Here is a 20,966-nt window from a genome sequence, read left to right as displayed (position 1 = left end):
TTTTTGCAGAGTATATATCTTATGAAGACATACCTGGTTCGTTTGACGTTTTATGGATTGATTTGACCGGTATATGGAGGTGTCCTTAGTGTCCACAGAGAGTATCGGAGTAAAAGATCTGATTTACTATATTCACCCATAGTGATCGGTAATAACTGTGCTATTTCATATCAAAGCAGTGGGGTGATAACTATAAACAAGCTTTATTTCCACATGCTGTTTTTAAGAATGTTTGCTTTAACGACGGAATAGTGAGTGAGTATGGTTTTACACCTCTTTTAGCAATATTCAAGCAATATCACGGCGGGGGACACCAGAAATGGGCTTAACACATTGTACCTATATGGGGAATCGAACCCGGGTCTTCAGCGTGATGAGCGAACCCTTTAACCACTAGGCTACCCCACCGCCCCCAATGAGAGATTAAAATACATACTGTTGTAATCATACTAATGTAAGAATGGTGTCACTGAATTTAATGAAGGTGATCTAATTAAGTCCAATGTATTATTGAAGGCTAAAGTTTATTACTGCCTGATCGGGGGCAGTCGTTGAGCATAGTAATTAAAGCGTTCGCTCGTCACGTCGAAGACCCCGGTTAGATTCCGGACATAGGTACAATGTGTGAAGCCCATTTCTGGTGTCCCCCGCTGACCATACAGATATGCTCCAAATTTCTTGATGGACCAAACAAGTGCTAAACACTCACGTTCTATGACTGCATAGTTTCTCTCGCGCATCAACAACTTTCTGCTATCAGTTGCAATTGGAAACAGCTGTTCTCCATGTTCCTGGAGAAGCATGGAACCAATCCCTACATCCGAGGCATCAGTTCGTACATAGAAAATCTTTGAAAAGTCTGGAAGCTTCAGAATCGGGTCACTGGAGAGTTTTCTCTTTAAGGTGTCGAATGCATTTTGCTGTGGTGTTTCCCATCGCAAATGAGTGGGACAATTTTTCTTTGTGAGATCAGTCAAAGGTACAGCAACTGCAGCAAAATCAGGAATAAATCTTCTGTAGTAACTGGCTAGACCAATGAAAGAACGAAGTTCCTTCTTTGTCCTTGGTTCTTGTGCCTCCCTAATTTTCTGGATCTTAGCTGGAACTGGTTTTACGGATCCATTCCCAATGATGTGACCAAGAAACTCTATTTCTTCTAGTCCAACCTTACACTTTGTAGGTCTCAGTGTCAGCTTGGCGTCTCGTATTCGTGTGAGGACTTGTCTCAAGACATTCAGATGCTTTTTTCCATGTTTCAGTGTATATCAAAATATCATCTATCAAATTGACCAAACTTGAAATTCCTGCTAACAGTGTCTTCATCATTCTAGTTAATGTTGCTGCCGCATTCACCATACCGAAAGGCATAACTTTGAACTGATAATGTCCTTCAGTGGTAACAAAAGCATTTTTCTCGCATGTCTCTTCCTCCAGTGGTATTTGCCAATATCCCTTCGCCAAATCCAACTTAGTTAAATATTTCCCTTTATTCAATTTAGTAAAGAGATCTTGAGGAATAGGCTGAGGTTCTGCATCAAAAACAGTGATAGCGTTCAATTTACGGAAGTCAATACAGAATCAAAGAGATCCATCGGATTTACGAACCAGAACAATTGGTGAGGCATAGGGTGATGTCGAAGGTTCTATGACTCCAAGTTTGAGCATTTTCTGAATCTCCACATCAATATGTTCTTTGCTGACATGAGGTACTGAATATGGTTTAGATCTTACTGGGGTATCTGAAGTAAGCTTGACTTTATGGTATGAAGTTGGTCTTCCCCGGAATATCCAATAAGGTCAACTTGAATTCTTCCCAACAGGTTTTCAGTTCCATCTTCTGCTCCTCATTCAATGAAGTGCTCACATGTACATCAGTGTACGTCTCTGAAGGTTGCAACGCAGGGAGTTCAATGTTAGTAACTTCTGCATCTTCCTCCTCAATATCAACCACAGCAGCGGCAACATAGTGGAGTGATGTCATACCAGAGATAGTGTTCGAACTGTTTACAGGTGAATCTACACATGCAGTAGTCTCTGGTTCCTCGACATGCTTCACATATCCTTTGAGCAGATTGGCATGCAGAGTTCGCTCCCTATCTTCCATCTTAATCCGATAGTCAGCTGGACCTTGGACAGCAGATACCTTGTATGGACCTCTCCATTGAAGCAAAAGCTTATTCCGATCTGTAGGCAAGAGAACCAGTACCTCGTCTCCAGTCTTGAATCGCCTGTCCTTTGTCCGCGCATCATAGAACTTCTTGTACCTTTTTGCAGATTTCCCCAATTCAGCCTTGGCTAACTTACAGGTGTCCTCAAGTCTCTCTCTCAACTCTAAGACATACTGGTAAGTATTCTTGACATCCGGTTCCATCTCCTCATTTGTCCAAAGTTCATAGAGAATGCGCGGGGATATAGCTATCCCATTCTTTGGGCTTCTCTGTACACATCTGTCTACGCATAGTTTTCAATGTACCATTGAATCTCTCCACTGCACCATTACACATAGGATGGCAAGGTATTGTAGTTATCTGTTTGATCGACAGCATCCTGCTAACCTCTTTCATAATATTAGATGTAAACTGACTCCCCATGTCCGATAATACCAACCCTTGTAAAGATTTCTAACATGGTTTCAATACTAGGCAATGGGACAGCTTCGGGATATCTTGTGGCAAAGTCTATCATGGTAAGTATGTACCTATTGCCTTTACTTGTCTCTGGAAAGATAGGTCCTACTATATGTACAGGCACTCTGCAGAATGGTGTTTCAATCAGTGGAACAACTCCAAGTGGGACTTTAGAAATCCTTCCCTTTTGGACAGTTCGCTGACACACATCACACGATGATACATATCGCTGAACATCTCCTTGCATCCCTGGCCAAAAGAATTTAGATCGAATTCTGTCCAAGCTCTTCTTCATTCCTAAGTGACCAGATAGGCCCGAGTCATGTGCTAGTTTAAGCACCTTATCTCGATACATCTTTGGAACAATCAACTGAGTGAACAACCCTTTTCCACTTGAGGAGAACTATAATGCCTATACAAGGGACCAGCTTGTTTCACAAATTCAATAGTTTTTCCGCTCCTATCAATGTAACTTCCTTGACCACGTTTCTTCCAAATGTATGAGAGAGTAGGGTCCAGATCCTGCAGCTCAGAGATACTTGCCGGAGTAATGCCATCTAGACCTATATCAACAACCTTCAATGGTGAACAGGTCTTCTTCTTAGCCTTTTGAGAGCGAGTCTCTATTGCTGCTAACTCTACCAGAATGTTAACTTCAGGTAAAACCCATGACTCTTTGGGATCATCTGGTTGTCTGACACCATTGCCCAATATTGCCCAACACCAAGTCGTACAATGGAGTTTCCATGACCAAAGCCTCAACTGAACCTACATAATATGGTGTGTCTACTTCAATTCTTGCAGTAGGAACATCACGCACAGTACCATCCAACAATATGCACTTTTTACTGACCTGCATAAATGATGACGGATCAACCAGCAACTTCTCCAAGACTACCGTACTGCATCCAGAGTCTCTTAAAAACTGACACAATACATCTACCAACTAAACCAGTCTTTACCGACATATTTCCAGCTGCACAAACTGAACTCACAATTGGTAGACTCTCCTTCTCAGCCGTCTCACCTTCCAACACTACCTCCTCTACAGGTGACTTATCCCTTGCTTGGATAAACTCAACATCAGATGCAACTATCAGATGCCCTGATCTACACTTGGTCTGCATATCCACGCAGGCTCCAACTGAACTTGATTCAGTTACTTCCTTGATTGCTCCTACTTTCTGTTTCCCCACAGTGGGTTCCTTTTTATACTGTTTCCTGGCAGGACAATCACGAAATAAGTGATCAGATTTGTTACATATGTAGCAACTACGCCGGATAGACGCCCCTGAATACACACTCGAGTTTTTACCACTAGTGACTTTATCTTTAGACTCACTTGATCCCAGACCTCGATGTGCATCTGCGTACTGATCAGCCATATTAGTCATTTCCACTGCATTCTCTAACTTCCTCTCCTTTAGAAAAACGCACAGTGGCATGGTCTGCTACATGTCATAAAGAACTGTTCCCTCAGCAACAAGTCGCATAGACCTACATATGTTCTGACAGTATCACTCAATTCAACCCACCTGTTCAAGTAGTTTTGTAATCTGGTTACATACTGTAAACATGATTCATTAACTTCAATCTTTGAATTTCTAAACTTCACCCTAAAACCTTCATCATTAAGACGAAATCTTTTCAAAAGTGCCTGCTTCAATGCCTGATAATCATATGCTGCCTCAAACTCCAATCTAGAATAAACTTCTAACGCTTTTCCTGTCAACAAAGCACTGAGGATATTAGCCCACTCTTCCTCGAGCCACTGATTACAGGTAGCATATCTTTCAAATCTATTCAGATAAGAATCCATATTGTCCCTTCTTTCATCAAATTGGGGTAGTTTTGGTTTCGACATACTTTGACTGGGTAAAGGAATGTGGCTATGTCTGTCCTGATTAGTTTCTAACTCTTTCATTTCTCTCTCGTGAGCTCTACACTTAGCTATCTTCTCTCTTTCCAAATTGTCTCTTTCAAGCATCAATTTCTTTTTTTCTAATTCTATTGCTAACTCTCGTTCATGTTCATGTTGAAACCTCTCCTTTTCCGCTAATATAATCTGACGCTCCCTTTCCACAAATAAGGACAAGTCAGTCCCTGTAAATCCCATCTTCTCACCCATTTTGACAAGGGATTCTAATTCCTTCGTAGACATATTTGTGACTAAAGAATTTCTCGTTCCAAATGCAATAACATGGCTGTAATACCTTCTTTATCAAAAACTTTTGATTTTCTTTTTTATGATTCCGGACGAGCCCCCAAATGTCACAAATCAGAAGTAGAACTAAGGATATACAGCACACATTATTACAAACGAAAAAGAAAAATACTTTAGGTTGATTACATTTATTACAGACAGCAATATTTCACATCAGTCTAAGTCAGCAATATTCACATCAGGTTAAGTCAGCAATATTCACATCAGGTTAAGTCAGCAATATTCACATCAGTCTAAGTCAGCAATATTCACATCAGGTTAAGTCAGCAATATTCACATCAGGTTAAGTCAGCAATATTCACATCAGGTTAAGTCAGCAATATTCACATCAGTCTAAGTCAGCAATATTCACATCAGGTTAAGTCAGCAATATTCACATCAGGTTAAGTCAGCAATATTCACATCAGGTTAAGTCAGCAATATTCACATCAGTCTAAGTCAGCAATATTCACATCAGGTTAAGTCAGCAATATTCACATCAGGTTAAGTCAGTAAAAGTTCACAACATGGTGTCCCATTCAAGGGTCGGTGATGGATGTACAAATTAGGGACCGCAAGTAGGAGCAAAAGCCTTTCTCCTGGCCGGGTCTCACGACAGTGAAAGATCAACTGTCTCTTAACACTGCTAAGACATGGCTTTATATAATCAAGTCTGAGACAAAACGCATGCTTTTCACATGTCAAAATGGTCTGTTCCAGTATTAAGGATGACATCTACCCCTACCAAAATACATCCCAAAAGTAATGATAAAAGAGCACACGATGTGACACCCGCCGTGATATTGCTGGAATATGCTAAAAGCGGCGTTAAACCATACTCACTACTGCCTGATCCTCACCATGTTGAAAGTACCAGATCTTTTGCTTAATTGCACATTTGGTCATTGTCATATCACGTGTGCATGTGTGTTACGTGGTCTCACTCAAAGTCTTTATTGGTGAGCCCTCTACCCTTTCTCCTAACTTTTTGAAGTTTTCTTGATAGGTCCGCACGACCATTCTTGACAAGGGCACGCTCCAGGTCCTTGATAAGATCAGCACTCTTCTTGGTTGCTTTCATGCTCTGGTACCACCTCAACAAGAGGAGGAACACGGCACTAACGTCCTTATCTCTGGCATCCTGCTTGATCTTGGATATTGTGTCAAAGTTCATACCGAGAGTGATGAGGACATTCTGGCAGTCTCGTAAAGTGACGTGCCTTCCCAACACGTGGAAACTCTTTTCGGTCAGAATTTGATGTTCTAGAACAGAAAACCCCAACACATTATCTTATTAAAGGATGAATGATAAGAAGCTGCTTTTGGCATGATTGTATACTTTGCTATTGGTGTACATGTTAGGTGTATGAAACTAGAATGTTTATTAGGTCAACTTATGATCAAACCAGACGCTGTTTGGATGACATTATAACATATTCAGAGCAGCAAATAGAAGAGATTATCATACCTCCATGTCAGAATGATGGGATCTGATCGGTTCACATGAACTTGATAAAATATTATGTATCCCGCCCTTAAGCCTTAAGCAGAATTATCTCTTATACCCCGCCACGAGCAAGTGAGGCTGTACTTTGATTTCTGAGAGAGAGAAATGTTTTTTCGCCGCTTTTAGCAATATTCCAGCAATTTTATGGCGGTGGGTTTCACACATTGTACACATGTGGGGTATCGAACCCGGGGCTTCGGCGTGACGAGCGAACGCTTTAACCACTAGACTACCAAACCGCTCCTACTTGAGAAAGAAGTATTCATGTTTACCGTGTTCAGGGGTAGACGATGCAGCAGTGTCTGACTCGGGCAAGGACACACTCCTTGATAGTATTGATGCAGTGGAACCAGATACTCCCTCATTTGCTTCTGGCACAGTTAATGATTCACTCCTTCTCATTCGTGGTGGTGCATCTCTGTGTCTCTCAGATCCTTCAGTATTATAACCAGTATCGCTTGACCCACCGGATGAAGACGTCGTCTCGCTGTCAGTAATCCTAGGTGGTTCTTGAGCAGGTGTCCTTGAAGGGGAGCTCTTGGTTTGTTCTGTGGTCAGGACTGACTCAATTCTATATTGGCATAAGTTTTTGATTTCCTTTATGTTATATCCAGGTTCAGGATAGTTGAAGTGGACTTCGTGAACCCGTTGTGCACCAATGGACACTTCCACAACACTGTACGTAGTTCCAGCTGATGCCTTCTGTGTCCTGAACTGTATGCAGTTATTCCTCAACAGAGATTTGTATGCAAATGTGTACTTAGTTTTCTTTACTTGTTCTGCACTCCTCATATTTCCTGACAGATGCACTCGTATCCTGTCCTTTAGATGTACCGGAAAGTTCCCTGACCTACTTCCAATGATCTCAAAATAGTTCCTTTGTTGCCTGGCTTCAGCTACCTGGTTTGCAGAAGGGGATTCTACAAGCTCAACAGTGAGCCATCTGTCACGGTTCTCTTTTGAGATGTACATTAGAACAGTACACATGTCCATCTTTCTGGCCTGGAACATAGCTGCCTCTCTCAGGGCTGATGAAGCTACGCCTTGCCTAACACAGGCCACTTGGCAGCTGAAATACAAAATTAAGTCCTGGAAAAGTGCATCAACTAATTTAACCTGAAGCTATATGGGTGCAATAAAAGCTCATAATTAATGTCGTTCTATGTGGCTGGGGAAGTGTATGTGTATGTTATTTCAGCGTTAAGTATTCATGGCTGTCTGATACTCAATGTGACGAATGAAACATTCAACACGGACGTAACATCAATTATGTGTTGTTTCATGTTCGTATACCTCACCTTGTGTCATTGTTCACGGTGTGAGTCATCACCGCAAATCCTTTGAAGGAACTCTCTTTCTCAATGTCTCTGATGACGTAATTATTATTTTCAATACTTATGCCTTTTAATTCATAATCCTCTTCTGACAAATCTGCAATTGGTAGCTGGACAGATGTGTCTATTCTGAATACATTTTCCATTTTGTGTCGTACACTCAGAATATCGGACAGAGCATAGATCCCTTCAAATGCTGTTGGGTCATAAGCTCTGTACCATTTCAGTCTGTCTGTGTCCACGGGCTGTACCTGAAAGCGGGTGAAGATCAACATGGTATATCTGATGTCCACATCAGGGATGTGAGTTGGAGCATATATATCTATGGGATTGCAAGGATATATAGGGAAACAACATTGTATTCCCGTTGATATACAAAGGATGTACGCTTTTCGGTATAAATACTACCCAATCAGCGGTTCTTACACGAATGTAACTGAATGCTAAGAATAGCATTTAACTCAATACGAATATTTAGAATAGCAGTTATTACATCAATGTTTGTGATATGATTGAGCTCAATCTGAGGTGAACGTCAATTGTATTTTCATTTAAGCCACCATTATAATTTATTGTCACCTATCTGCATCTACCTTAACTGAGATAGTCATCTCGGTGTCCACAGCACCTTCTGGGATGTGCACTTTGATGCATTTGTCCTTGTCAGAGACGAATGTAAACGCATTCCTAGAAATTCTCTTAAACTCTGGTATTGGGCGCGCATAGGCAACGAAATACTTTCCACTCTGTACTGGGAATTTCAGAAGATAATCCTGAAAAAAGGATGACAATAAAAACTGGACATCTGAGGTTTCTAATATCTCACCGAATGTCAATGGTAAACACGTTTATCGTACAATGGACTTTCCCTAGCTGAATATTTTGACTTCTTGCATAATAACTGCTGCACCAAATTTGATGCAGAGATGTACAACATAACATTGCCCTTTAAGTTCTTTGTCCCCTCCCTCAACACCGTTTTGGTTGTCTTGATATCCGAAACACAGGCTCGAGGTTGCAATTTCAATTTGATTTTGTATTAAGATTTTGAATTATGATTGTTGAAGTATGATTTTGTATTAAGGTGAGTAGAAATACGTTTTTAACGTCTAAGATATTACACTTATGTTGCGACGTGTGTGTGTCCGTGCATGTGTTCGTGCGTGCGTGTGTGCGTGCGTGCGTGCGTGCGTGCGTATGTGTGTATGCTTGTGTTGCTGCCTGTACTAGTGCGGACGAATGCCGGTTTGATAGTGATAACCCAAAAAGATACCATGCCGCAGTTTAACATGGAAACCAAACTCAGACACGGTTTATTGACTCGTAAGAGGCGACAAACGGGATCGGGTAGTCAGGCTCGCTGACTTGGTTGATGCATGTCATCGTATCCCATTTGGGTGGATCTATGCTCATGATGGCAATCACTTGATTGTCTGGTCTCGATGATTTACAGACCGCCGTCAGATAGCTGGAATATTGCTGAGTGTGGCGTTAAACAGCACACACACACACACACACACACACACACACACACACACACACACACACACACACACACACACACACACACACACACACACACACACGCACACACAAAGCTGACTCGGAACCGGCCAGTCCTTTAAAGGCTAAATGCCGAGCGCAAGACAGGGTAACAACAAGTACCATCTGACGTCTTTTCGTATGACGCGCCCGGGAATCGAACCATCGACCTTTAGTTCTACGGACAGACGCTCCCCAAGGGATGTCATCAGTATTAGGCTTATACAAAAATTGTAAGAAAAATCATAGTTTTGTACCTCGTACTGTGCCGGCACTGGCGCCCAACCATCATCCCCACATACCATGACGTGGAACCTGAAGAGGACATTAACATCGAGTCTTGTGGTTGGCAGTACGAGCGGGATATGTAGGAACTTTGGATTGCAGTCAAGAGATTTTATTTCCTGGCCTTCCAGTCTGTAAACATCGCTGACCATGGTCTCGTCATGATAGTGTGGAAACAGTGTCAGCATCTCCGTGCGTGTTTCAGCTGATAGTGGGACGGCTTGGCACTTGAATTCTGATACGACTTCGGGAACAAGAAGCTTGACACCATTTTGGAGGTCTATAGTTTTCCACTCACTGAAAAATGATATATAACTGTTAAAATATCAGAGACGACCAGAAACAAGGATCCAGTTCTGTGAATGTTAAAACATGCAACGTTGGGCGCGTGTAGGCAACGAAATAATTTCTACTCTGTACTTGGAATTTCAGGAAATAATCCTGATAAAAGGATGTCAGTAAAAACTGGACATCTGGGGTTTTCTAATTTCTCAACAAAGATCAATGGTTTCATGAGTGTATTTTGTGATAAACCTGTCGCAAATAACAGCTGACATGTAGTCTTGTCTACAAATATAAAACGTGAATGGATAATCAGTCACGATTATCTGCCCTAACGGTTACCATTGAGCCTAATAGGTAAAATAGCGGAGAAAATTATATGAATGGATCACTGAAATTCTGTGATGACACCGGGTGTTCGCGGAAAGGGTAGACCTGTCCTGCTCTACCGATAGCACCCGCAACTGACACAATTTGTATGAGGATGTTTTTGTTGTTGTTTAATAACACACGATAGTACTCCTGCCATGCGACGGCGCATGGGAACGTGACATATGCATCTGACGCTTATCTTGTAAAGAGTAAGTTCGATAAAAGTCCCTAATATTACCTGTACTATATGTTTCCTTTGTGTTTTTTTAGGCAAACAATTTGACTTGCCTTCGCGTGTGTTTGTGACGGGTGCCACCCGGGGGGCTTGATATGCCGACCTAACCGCTGACGCCTGGCATTATCACTATTTGTTAGTTGTTCATAAATACATGCTCATGATATAGTCGGAATCATACAGTGAACTGCTTTTAGCAAAGAATTCTTACGATTATAGAAAGGTATTTTATCGCTTTTTCTTTAAGGACAGAATATGTCAGTTATAAGGTAACTGAAAATCATATATATTTTTAAAAACGACAAACATACACTGGTTGGACCTCTTCTCTCTCCAAACACTCTTCCTCTTTTCCCCCCTCTTCTTCTTCTTCTTCTTCGCTGGTATATTCCTCAAAACTGTCGTCGTATTCATACTCACTATCATCATCATCAACCTCCCTGTGAAAATGTTAATACGTCCTCTTCAACAGATGATTGAAACACGTAATCACTGTTATTAAACCACATGTTTGCTAAAAACAATAGTTTTAGAGCATGAACAAAAAGTGGAAAAGGTGAAATAGGGATTAACGCCGCTTTAAAGATTATTTCACTCATATAGCGAACATGCGCGCGCATGCACGTGTGTGGCTGCTTGTACTCGTCAGACGGAATGTACCGCGAAGCCGTTCAGACCTTGTTTCTCCTCAGCACCGAACGCCAGGCGGGAAACAACAAGTACCATGAAAGTCTTTTGGTATGTAGTGGACAGGGGATCGAACCACCGACCTGAACAACAGGAACTGTCTCAAGAATTGATAATTACTCTTCATATTTAACAGCGACTCCTCCAATGTCATCTCTCCAACTGGACCCCAAACTGAAACAAAATGTGAACCGAAATAAATTCTACTACATCAGGTGAGGTGAGGTGAGGTAGGATGAGGTGAGTTGAGGTGTCGCGTTTAAGATTATTGCGCTCATATTGCGACGTGCATGCACGCGTGTGTGTGTGACTGCTTGTAATAGTCCTTACTCATGCTGGTTTCATAGCGTGAGCCATCTTAGATACCATGCCGCAGTTTAACACTGATACCCCGCCTTATTTATGAACTACGAGGGCAAACATATCGAGATTCATAAATCATATGTGCCCTAGGGTCATATCACGTCACGAGACAACAGTGTATTTTTTCCGTCATCCGGGCGTCATTGTTGACGTCATTCGAATCCTACTGTGACGTGAGATCGGAATGACGTCACACTAGAAACGACGTCATAGCTGAAGATTGTTGACTTCATTCGACAAATTGTGGTTTCGCTGTTGTTGCGACTTGCAGTCATTATAGATAAACACTAAAATTCGTCTCTGTATGTAGACATCATTGGTACTAAATAGAACATTATATTCGTGTTTATGTAATACAATTTGTACGACACGAGAGGCCTTACTATAGTATGACATGAACACTCATATAATATCCTCTATTTACGTCTATTAAGGTATGTAGATTATGTATGTAGAGCACCTGCTTTCTCCGGGTATGGTGCTCAACTCACTAGGGGGACGGTTTCGCACTTCTCTCCTGATGTTGTGCATCTCACTTCAGTGCCTTAAAAATGAAGAACTATATTACTCAGTCTTTGTTAGGAATAACAGGCAAACACACAAGGACAGAAGTAGACCTGGATCCATAACAAAAGACAAAACTACAGTAAGTATTAATGTCGACGGAAATAGAGTTGTTACTTGTGTTTTGTCAACAACACCTTTGTGTTCATCACCACACAAAATGTACTCCAGAGTACCTTTCGAAAATGAATATATTGAACTAATATGTCAACACTGGGTATTCAGGGACCAATGTACACTCTTAAAAAAAAGAAACGCACAGGTGAGTTGAGGTGAAATGGGATTTAATGTCGCGTTTAAGATTATTGCACTTATATAGCGACGTACATGCGCATATGTTTGTGTGCGTGCGTGTATGTATGTGTGACTGCTTGTATTAGTCCTTACTCGTGCTGGTTTCATAGCGTGAGCCATCTGAGATACCATGCCGCAGTTTAACACTGATACCCCGCCTTATTTATGAACTACGAGGGCAAACATATCGAGATTCATAAATCATATGTGACCTAGGGTCATAACACGTCACGAGACAACAGTGTATTTTTTCCGTCATCCGGGCGTCATTGTTGACGTCATTCGAATCCTACTGTGACGTGAGATCGGAATGACGTCACACTAGAAACGACGTCATAGCTGAAGATTGTTGACTTCATTCGACAAATTGTGGTTTCGCTGTTGTTGCGACTTGCAGTCATTATAGATAAACACTAAAATTCGTCTCTGTATGTAGACATCATTGGTACTAAATAGAACATTATATTCGTGTTTATGTAATACTATTTGTACGACACGAGAGGCCTTACTATAGTATGACATGAACACTCATATAATATCCTCTATTTACGTCTATTAAGGTATATAGATTATGTATGTAGAGCACCTGCTTTCTCCGGGTATGGTGCTCAACTCACTAGGGGGACGGTTTCGCACTTCTCTCCTGATGTTGTGCATCTCACTTCAGTGCCTTAAAAATGAAGAACTATATTACTCAGTCTTTGTTAGGAATAACAGGCAAACACACAAGGACAGAAGTAGACCTGGGTCCATAACAAAAGACAAAACTACAGTAAGTATTAATGTCGACGGAAATAGAGTTGTTACTTGTGTTTTGTCAACAACACCTTTGTGTTCATCACCACACAAAATGTACCCCAGAGTACCTTTCGAAAATGAATATATTGAACTAATATGTCAACACTGGGTATTCAGGGACCAATGTACACTCTTAAAAAAAAGAAACGCACAGGTGAGTTGAGGTGAAATGGGATTTAATGTCGCGTTTAAGATTATTGCACTTATATAGCGACGTACATGCGCATATGTTTGTGTGCGTGCGTGTATGTATGTGTGACTGCTTGTATTAGTCCTTACTCATGCTGGTTTCATAGCGTGAGCCATCTTAGATACCATGCCGCAGTTTAACACTGATACCCCGCCTTATTTATGAACTACGAGGGCAATCATATCGGGGTTCATAAAAATCATATGTGACCTAGGGTCATAACACGTCACGAGACAACAGTGTATTGTTTCCGCCATCCGGGCGTCATTGTTGACGTCATTCGACTCTTAGTGTGACGTGAGATCGGAATGACGTCACACTAGAAACGACGTCATAGCTGAAGATTGTTGACTTCATTGGACAAATTGTGGTTTCGCTGTTTTTGCGACTTGCTGTCCTTATAGGTAAACACTAAAATTCGTCTCTGTATGTAGACATCATTGGTACTAAATAGAACATAATATCTGTGTTCATGTAATACTATTTGTACGACACGAGTGGCCTTAATATAATATACCCCTCTTTTTTTCAATCCCGTCGGACACGTGTGAAATAATGTTTTCTGTACATGTAAGAATGTCGAATTAGGACTTTCGTAAAGACTCGGATTCGTGCAATTTCTGAACCCCATGCCTTGTGTCCCCCGCCGTGATAATGCTGGAATTTTGCTAAAAGCGGCGTAAAACCATACTCACTCACTAACTCACTCCAGTCGGATTTATAGGGACTTTCGGCCATCAAATATTCAATAACAACACGGACATTTGAAAACACACAATATTTTCCGACTGTTTGCCCTACTGTCCTCAATCTGACACCACTAAACTGTGTGTTACTAAGTGTGTTACTCTATGGCTCAGTCACGATAAGGCTGAAATATTGCCGATGTGACGACATGTTGTAATTCACGCACTGCTATATGACTCACCACTTTTGCGTCCAACAAATGTACATTTCAATGTCTGATCTAGAAAATAACAGAAATAATGTCAACGTTGGCTTGTTTACTCAACCTTCGAGTCAATAAATAAAAAAGAACATCGTGACCTAACACTCCACAGACATTATGATAAATACGCGCCAAGTACAATCAGTATTAAAGTTGCACATTCTTGTACCCACTCAACTGGCATATCCTTTGAGGGGGGCACATTTTCAAATCAGAATAGAATATAACCTCTGAGGGAGTTTTTCCCACCACTCTGAGTTGACAACTCCCGCAACGTGAACACGTTTTATTACTATCTCATAAATCAAGCACACCAGCGAATCGATCTTGAATTATCATTGCCACTGAACCCTTGTATATTCGGCAAAGTTCAGGCACGGGCTGGTGATTTATTAGAGCAAAGCGAGTGTGACAGACATTCAATGAGGACGTATTCTATAGTGTTATTAATATGTAGTTCTACTGCTTTTACAATATGAACTGATATCTAGTACATCAATTTGCTCAAATTTTGTACATATTTCAATAATCGGGACACAAAAGATCATATCTCTAGGTGGCATAACTCTCATATTTCACCCTGCTACAGAGCTCCAGATAAGCTGTGTGACTGCGTTAAATACGCAGTAAAATAAAAACCAAGCGTATCAAATACGCAACGAACATTACTGATACGCTACAAAAATAAAACTTGTGCATATTATCAAAATATTGTGAAGTAACCCTGCGTATTCGATTAGCAAATCAGCAACTTATTTTGAAATTATAAACGGGCATTCCGTCAACCTTGCCAAACTCCACGATGACAGTTACATCATGATCATTTGCCATCACACTTTCTTTTGTAAGTATCGTGGTATTTTTTAGTCCTATAAAGCTCTCGAACCCACACGACACCAGTTTGCAGGGACTAGACGAATAGTGTTTTTAAATATTTAACTTAAATACCCACATGTGTAAAAACTAGTGGGTAACAGAAATTTGAATACCCAGATAGAATTACTGATACCAAATGATTTTAAAATGCATGGGTAAAATACCCACAACACCAAAAGCTTATCTGGAGCTCTGACTGCTACGATCACCTGGTTAGTATAAAAAGTCAATGAGGTTACGTGTGTGTGAGCTTAAACGATATCCCTGAAGATACCGCTTTGCTGATCATCTGTTGTTCCAGTGACTGAAGCGTTTAACTCAGTCATTCTGTTAAATGCATGTTAACTCTACTTTAACGTTCTGATTATAGTTACTTCGAGACGAGATAATGCTAAGTGACGTTCCGTATCAGTGCTAGCATGGTAACCTTTAAAGGTGTAATGACGTCCCACTCTTACTCAGACTGTCGACATTCTCGATTAGCCTCAAGATCAATATAAATATTTTTCAAAACAAAAAAAGACATTGCGTCCACCATTGCTGTTTGAATTGAACACTCATAATGACAATATTTAGGCAGTGCTTTCATAGAGATGTCCCAATGATACAGGCAATAGTTTTAGTGAAAATGTTCCATTCGATTTTGTCCACTTTGATATATTTATGCAACTGACGTAGCTAAAGACATTCCAAATGGTCTTAAAATCAACGTCATCTTCAAATAAATACATTGTTATTTTAATAAGGAATTCAGAATCACATTAAACAAATATACCCTCCCCGCATGTCTCTCAACACTCGCCGATAAAAGTAGCACACCTTGGCTAGCCACCGGGATGACTTCTGTGATCGAGTGTTGCCAAATTTGATAACAAAATACTTAAAACGTACAACTTCTTGATAACAACTTCTGATTTATTGCATATAGCGACGTTTTGAGTAAATTCACCCACCCTTATCAAGCTAGAAAACAACGAAGTGATGAGAGGTATATATGCAGGATACGTTGTGATAAGCAGCAGATTAACATTGGCAACATCAGGTAATAGATAGATAACAAATAGCATACAGATAATTGGAGGAAGCCAAATGTTCAGTAAGATTAACAAAAAGCACAAAGGTAATGTCACTCCCGAAAAGTCGCATATTTGCAATAAACCAGAAGTGGTTATCCATAAAGCTGTACGTTTTCTTACTTTACTCCCAACTTCTAGATTGCCAATCCAGTCAAACAGTTAACCAAATACTTAAAAATATGATTATGTGTATGTTAAAAAATGAATTGCTCTTGACGTTATCTGGTTAGTTTTTCTTCACGCCGAGTTAAGTTGTTTTTGTTATGACGTTGCTTGGCACCTTATGTGTCGATAGACAGGACTTTGTTATCACGCTAGGCCTACGAGCCAAGTTTATGACCCAACATATCCGCTGTCAGTTGGCTGACCCTATTGTCCTTGGCAACGTCGTGAGTTCAACACACAACGCACAATGTCAAGTTACAAGTTCTGATGGTTCCAAATGATCTTATGAGACAAGGATACTTTTCTAGAAATAACCGATTAAGAATTCAAGGGATAATAGTGTAACACATACGTCTATAGGACGTGTGTGCACATTCGTGACTTAGAACGGAGACACTCAATCAGAGAGGTAACCCAACACGTCCATCAGACCGAACACACAAGTCACTGTTACTTGGAAATATGGACTATTTACTCAGATGAGGTATCAAAACGTAAAAAATATATTATTGTAACTTGTTTGAATATACACCAAGGTAAGAACATATTTACATCTTACCTAGAGACAGGCTTGTCTATATCGACGATATCTTGTGTATCGACGAGATCACCGTAGACGTCAAGATCAGAATGCTTCATGGTTGACAGTGTCACGTGACAGACACCCGAACTGGTAGAAGAATAACAGAGCTATCTGGGTTATTTGAACTTATGAAGGAGGTCAAGAACGTTGAGATGAATGTTGTGTAGTTGTTCAAAGGCGTTTTTGTTACGGGGATGAGCCACTGCACAGCAGGAATATTACTGAATGCGATGCCACATGGCGAGGTAAAGCAATGAACGAGAAAATGATATAGATCATGCATGAAGACGGGTATACGTGTGTTTCAGAGTGAATATGAACTTAAAGACAGATTGTGGGCCACGACCTGATGGTCATTTCCAACCCTAGACACCGAAGACACTGTAATTAATGCCATGTGAATCGGAGACAATGCCTCTGTGAAGTAGACTCAGCCCATTTGTCTGATACCCCATTTGTCAGATACCTTTGTCACATATGCCAGGGGGCGGTCGGGTAGCCTAGGGGTTAAAGGGTTCGCTCGTCACGCCGAAGACCCGGGTTCGATTCCCGACATGGGTACAATGTGTGAAGCCCATTTCTGGTGTCCCCCGCCGTGATATGGCTGGAATATTGCTAAAAGCGGCGTAAAACCATACTCACTAACTCACTCACATATGCCACGGTTGAGTTCTCCAACTATCCAATGCTTGTTACCAAATGGATTAGTCCCTATCATATTCCATTCGTCAGACACCTCATGAGAATATAGTGAGTGAGTGAGTGAGTTGGGTTTAACGCCGCTTTTAACATTATTCCAGTTATATCACGGCGTGTCAGCTTAATGTGGGAGGAATACCCGAAGTGATGCAGGTCTCGGACGTTTACAACTTCGGTGAAACCTACGAGCACGGGTATGGTTTTGACAAACCTAGAAACATAATCGGGGCGAACCGGGATTCGAACCCACAATCATAGGTTTGTGACGTGCCCAAGGGACGCAACTCTGCACAGCGAATCGCGGCGCCTTAGACGACTGGGCCAGCCGTGCCCCCTCATGAGAATATAAGACTTATAAAACGTAATATATAGTGCGTCTTAATCCCCAGTGAACACATAATCTCATAATCGGGTTATTTAGCAGAAAATGGTAAAATATTGTAAGTAACTAACAAACATGCTATTCTCTTGTTTTTTTTATTAAATAAATTTTCTCTTCTGTGTTTCAACACTACCAGTGAGGTATATTAAATAATAAAAAGACATTCTTATCCCCCGTAACGAAGTGAAAGGGGCGTATAGGAATGGGTGTTATCCGTGAGGCCGTCCCTAGCGTTTCGTTTCCGGAGCCGTTTGATATTTCATTATGAAATTTTGCAATCGTCGAAAAAACTACCTGTATACAACTGTAAACGCCTACACAGCCAACAAACAGTTTTAATGACTGTACAAGTGTTTACACAAAGGCATGCTCAAGGACTGAGACAGGTTTACTAAATCTCATGTAAAGTGACGACAACAATTGTTGAAACCTCTACTAAAAGTAGAGTGCTTATAAATCACTATAGTGACGACACCAGGTGGTTTATGGGCTGTACAACCAGTTAGTGGTCTAACACATCATGTAGGGGTATTAACCATGAGGGTAGAATGGGATACAGGGTAGAGTTACAGTTTAACGTTCGGTTCGTGATATTTTAGCCAATAACGACAGGGTAGAAAGAACGGTAACAATTGTCTTCCAAGATCATACAAAACCCGAACATTCTTGATAAAACTGATTGGACATAATCTATTTGCTCTATATATGGATTTTTCTTCTTGTCACTACCATTAAAGTAGGACTGGAACACCTAGAATGTGTACTACAATATTATTGATATTTACACATGATAAACAGTATTCAAGCAAATGATCTACTTTTATACTCCTGAATTATAATTTTGAGAAATGTATCCAGTTCGAAGTCATCTTTACAGCTCTGTTTAAAATACTAAGGAAGACATTTACATCTACAACATTCTGTTTAATTAAGCCAAATCCATACTCGTACAACTGTGATTTTATTTTTAATACCTCACGATGAATATCTTTCTCGGTTGATTGATATTGAGAAGCATAAAATGTTTGGTAACTTATTTTCAGATCAAAGAAGTCCATACTTAATAATTTTACTATACAAATGTACCTTAAGAGAATAACGACCCAGCCCACCTTGTGCTGCAATCCAAGGGGAGCTTCTGCTTAGGTGTAATAATATATACTCTATCAATACCTCTTATGTACAAGAAGGTGAACGAGATAGTATGAAATCCCAGATCTCTGTTCCATATATCAAAATTGGAAGTAGACATCACTAATTAGTGATAGATTGGCTTGTCGGTGATCAGATATCAGCTCGCTGAATCCATTAGTTCGCTGTAGAGAGTTTGTTATATACGTAAATTTTATATGATATTATGTAGGAGACAAATCGGGGATTTTAAACAGTTCGTTGTATTCGTTTGTTCGCTCTATCCGTGTTCGTTATAGCCGTGTTCTACTGTAGTTTAACATACAGAATATGCATTAAAACTTACATTAGAAAGGCTATTAACTGTGGATCTCAAAAAATTTATAAGCTTATCCGCCTGTTTTGTCTGAATTTCTGGACAATATGCCACTGTAGTGATGTAAATAACTCTGTGCCCAAATACTTGTTAGTGGGAACAAACTAAATATAATTTCTCATATATTTTAACAGCCCACCCTTTCGAAGTGGGGTGATGTTACATGTGGTTTAACGTAGGGTTAAAGATTATTGCACTTAAGGGATGTGCATGTTCGTGTGTGTGTCTCTGTGTCTGTGCGTGGCTGCTTGTACCTGCTCTGACTAATGCCGGTTTTTTAGCGCTAGCCCTCTGAGATACCATGCCGCGGTTTAACATAGATACCCCTCTCAGACACAGTATACTAACTTCGAGCCGAACATTCACTTAAAGTCACTACTCCTTACTCTTGTCAACATTATTCTTTAATTGGCATTTATTACAATATCTCACGAACATATTTAACATGCTTGTAATGCTATTACTGTGCTCCCGAAGAGAAGAATATCATCATGAAAAATATAATATATATTTCTAACAGATTGATAACAGTACTTCTGATTATCCATACTGAAATATTCTACAATATTTTTTATGAAGAATGAGGGCAAAATGGCGAGATCTTACATTCCCGATTGACTCCATGCCCATATAAACAATAAAGGTACGGTTGTTCTCTCCTGTACCCTAACACAAGCTTTAACATTTTCATAAATATTAATAACAAAGCAAAATTTTATTTTTTTTCTCTAACATTTCCTACCCTTTTCTTATGCATTTTTTTAGTAAAAAAATGCTGATTTACAGTCAATAATCTAGAAATTCCACAGTATAATCTACCCTTATGGAGACCTATATATTTATTTATAATTTTGTTAAGAATGAAAATATCCCAAGATTGAAGTCCATGCGTACAGACTGCTTGTTCTTTTACCAATTTTCATCTTTAACAACAGCCCATAAAGAAAGTCTGTTACATACTACTTTTTAAGACTTCTTTCTCGGCACTTCTAATGAGGTTACAGGTCTGAAATGTAATGCATCATTTACAGTTCCCTTCTTGTAGATCTGAACTATCACTCAGGTATATGATTATACAAAGAATACAACATGTCAATAAAAAAATGTGAAGCGTGGTTAAAAAAACTACAGAAACACTGCTTTAACCTGGAGCCTGTTGACAGCATGTGACATTCCCGTCAACTCCTAATTTCTTTTGTCTGGTAAATATTGGTTATTTTATTGCTCAAGTTATGAAAAGAATTCAATAAACGTTCTAAATGTTGCTTAACAATCATCACAATCTTGCGACTGTCATGTTCCCTTAAGGTAAATACTAAAATGCTCTGTCCACTCAATAGAAGAAATCGTATTCTTCACATATACAAAATCTGAAGCTTACAAGTTTTCAAAAGGATTTACTATCATCTTTATTGAGGACAGAATCTAAATTTCTACAGATACCAT

At 40.1% G+C, this 20,966-nt stretch overlaps 1 protein-coding gene across 1 annotated transcript; it reads right to left on the bottom strand.

The window, feature by feature from the left end:
- Positions 1-5,034: 5,034 nt before the first annotated feature.
- On the bottom strand, positions 5,035-11,968 carry LOC139455797 (uncharacterized). The gene is made up of 8 exons (XM_071237346.1): positions 11,898-11,968; positions 11,195-11,248; positions 10,699-10,827; positions 9,471-9,795; positions 8,265-8,444; positions 7,636-7,922; positions 6,610-7,406; positions 5,035-6,093 (listed from the first exon to the last, which is right to left on the bottom strand). The coding sequence occupies exons 1-8, from the start codon at positions 11,966-11,968 to the stop codon at positions 5,771-5,773; spliced, it is 2,166 nt and encodes a 721-aa protein (XP_071093447.1). The 3' UTR covers positions 5,035-5,770.
- Between the last annotated feature and the right edge of the window lie 8,998 nt (positions 11,969-20,966).

The sequence above is a fragment of the Haliotis cracherodii genome, unplaced genomic scaffold (genome assembly GCF_022045235.1).
Source record: "Haliotis cracherodii isolate W230 unplaced genomic scaffold, xgHalCrac1.p SCAF_11, whole genome shotgun sequence".
NCBI lineage: Eukaryota > Metazoa > Mollusca > Gastropoda > Lepetellida > Haliotidae > Haliotis > Haliotis cracherodii.
This window is presented reverse-complemented; position numbering and strand designations above follow the sequence as displayed.